Genomic DNA, 2,657 nt, shown 5'->3' on the forward strand with positions numbered 1-2,657 from the left:
AAGGGAGAGAAAAAAAAAGACACAAAAAAAAAAAAAAAAAAAAAAAAAAAAAAAAAAAAAAAAAAAAATTGAAGGATAATCCATATCTTGCTCTGCAGCAACTCCAGCATTATAATGACACCTATAAAAACACCTCTCAAAGGTGTATTAAGGAATTTATTTCATAGAAGGCAGCAACTCTGCTTGGAAGAGCTTCTGGGGAGCCATCTATTCCCACACTCCTGTCCCTGCCACACCAGGCACCCCATTGATCCATTCACCAGGAGGTGAATTAATCTACCTAAAAGTTTAACAGAAAAATCTCCCCACAAGTCCCCAGTTCCCAGCTTGGCACCAGCACAGCTCAGCTCAGGAGCAAGGAATGAGTAACCAGACACAGGGACAGCCTGAGGTTCTCATACCCTGGGAGAGCTCCAGAGACCACAGAATCAGGGACGAGCAGGGAGAAACCCCAGAACTGCAGCTCTACACCCTAACTGCTGAACACTGTGCCAAAAACGCATCACACTGAAGGAATTTCTTACAAAATTCTAGATGAGAAAATTCCATTGAATTTGCCTGAGAAACAGGCAGCTGAAACGTGATTTTGGATTTTTGAAAGCCCCGTTTGCCTGTGACAGCAAATGTTTTCAATCCTAGTGAAAGGCTGGGCACATTCTCCCTGCTGAAGCAAAGGGATGGGGCTCGGTGCTGGCCAGGTTCCCTTTCCAGAACACCTGCTTACTCCTGCATGACAACAGACTATTCATTCCCTGCAAATCACTCAACTATAAAATGGTTTCAAATGCTCGCCTGCCTCTCAGAGCGGTGAGGTTTAATCAGATCCTGCAATGAAAGGCACCACAGAGGTGTCGGGTACTTCTGCTGAAGTGGTGCCAGCTGCAGGCTCCAGCATTCCTTCAACCTGCTCCTGTCCCAGTCCTCCACTCCCAGAACTTTCCCTCAAAACATCCTGAACGTGATAAGCAAGAGAATCAACACAGCCCTAACACAGCATGAACCAATGAGGAGCTCAAGGGAGTAATTGCTAAAACACAAAGGTGCCTCACTCATCCTGCCCAAAGGCCGGGTGAAAATTCCACGGCTCCAGATGGGAGCTGCACTCACACAATTAGTGCTGAGTATGTCTCTTAATTGTAGAATCCCAGAATGGTTTGGGTTGGAAGGGACCTTGAAACCCATCCAGTCCCCCTCCCTGCCATGGACAGGGACACCTTCCACTGTCCCAGGCTGCTCCAAGCCCCATCCAACCTGACCTTGGACACTGCCAGGGATCCAGGGGCAGCCCCAGCTGCTCTGGGCACCCTGTGCCAGGGCCTCCCCACCCTCCCAGGGAAAAATTCTTTCCCAATATCCCACCTATCCCTGCCCTCTGGCACTGGGAAGCCATTCCCTGTGTCCTGTCCCTCCATGCCTTGTCCCCAGCCCCTCTCCAGCTCTGCTGGAGCCCCTTTAGGCCCTGGAAGGGGCTCTGAGCTCTCTCTGGAGCCTTCTCCAGGCTGAATGCCTGATGATGCCAAGATAACAGTAATTTACAGAAATTTCAGTGTGTCCAAAACTTGGGACAAGTTCAAGGAGAGACAAGCATTATCAGGAATTTTGTGGCACCACGTGGCCCTGAGGGAGTGAACGCTCAGGAAGTGGTGGCCTGAAGAGCCTGTCCCATGTGGCCACACAAAGGCCAACGTGCTCTCTCTCCTCTTACCATGACATATCCAACCACCACACATGGATAACCTGCTACTCCTCAAGGAGGAGATCCAGGCAATCAACCAAGGAATCACTGCATAGTTCAGATACTTCAGCTCTGAGTGTTATCTCCACATGGAGAATCCAACTGATAAAATCATGAGGGAGGGGAATGTCGTGAAAGAAGGAAAATGATTCATTTCTCTAATTCTCTTTTTCCCTAAGTCACACAGCCTGGAGCACCTGCAAGGCATAGGAATATTTACTTTGGACTCCTTGTGGGTGGACATCCTGAGGAAAGTGAGGAAGACACTCCGATGGAGGCATTTCTGCAGCTCGTTCACCTCCGGATGGCAATCCCACAGCGCGTCGAACTTGCGAGGGGCAGAGCGCAGGTAGGAATCCAAACACTTCTGCAGGGTCTCATCAAATATCACCTGGCACGGGCAAAGACAGGAAAATGGGAAGGAGGGAATGTCACACCTTCATAGGTTGTGCTCATGAGCAGCCCAGTTAAATTTAAAGCAATCTAAAACACTCAGGCATATTGAAAGGACTCCCACATCCATCAACTACAAGCAAACTCTTAAAATCCACAGCGGAAAATCCTTAGGGAAATACTTTCTTTGCATTCTAAGGGGCAGTAATGGAAATTAAAATGTTTCCTGAGTGACATAATAAGCATAAACAAATCTTTATGAAAATGATGTAAAGCTCATGGCTTTTACAAGCACCTAGATATTTATGTTGTATCTCCAGATAAAAAACAATGATTACCTGGCACCAGAATTTGTCATGAGGCAAAGCCAGAAGCCAGTTCAGGTCATCTGCAATGAATTTCGCTCGCTCCAGGAATTCCTCCACCAGAGCAGGGTCTCTGATGGCAGGAGGGGGTTTGTACAGCACAAACGACCGATCTGCTTTAATTTCTGGGCGCTGCAGAAAGCCAGGATTCACCATGTTAAAAC

At 47.8% G+C, this 2,657-nt stretch overlaps 1 protein-coding gene across 2 annotated transcripts in view; it reads right to left on the reverse strand.

The window, feature by feature from the left end:
* Positions 1-2,657, reverse strand: part of ASCC2 (activating signal cointegrator 1 complex subunit 2) — a 24,887-nt gene that overhangs the window by 18,444 nt on the left and 3,786 nt on the right. For both annotated transcript variants that reach the window (XM_008642929.2, XM_017746538.1), the window contains exons 2-3: positions 2,467-2,625; positions 1,956-2,126 (exon numbers count right to left, since the gene is read on the reverse strand). In XM_008642929.2, the coding sequence (XP_008641151.1) occupies positions 1,956-2,126; positions 2,467-2,625 (330 nt within the window). The remainder of the gene's footprint in view (positions 1-1,955; positions 2,127-2,466; positions 2,626-2,657) is intronic.

The sequence above is a fragment of the Corvus brachyrhynchos genome, unplaced genomic scaffold (genome assembly GCF_000691975.1).
Source record: "Corvus brachyrhynchos isolate BGI_N302 unplaced genomic scaffold, ASM69197v1 scaffold19, whole genome shotgun sequence".
NCBI lineage: Eukaryota > Metazoa > Chordata > Aves > Passeriformes > Corvidae > Corvus > Corvus brachyrhynchos.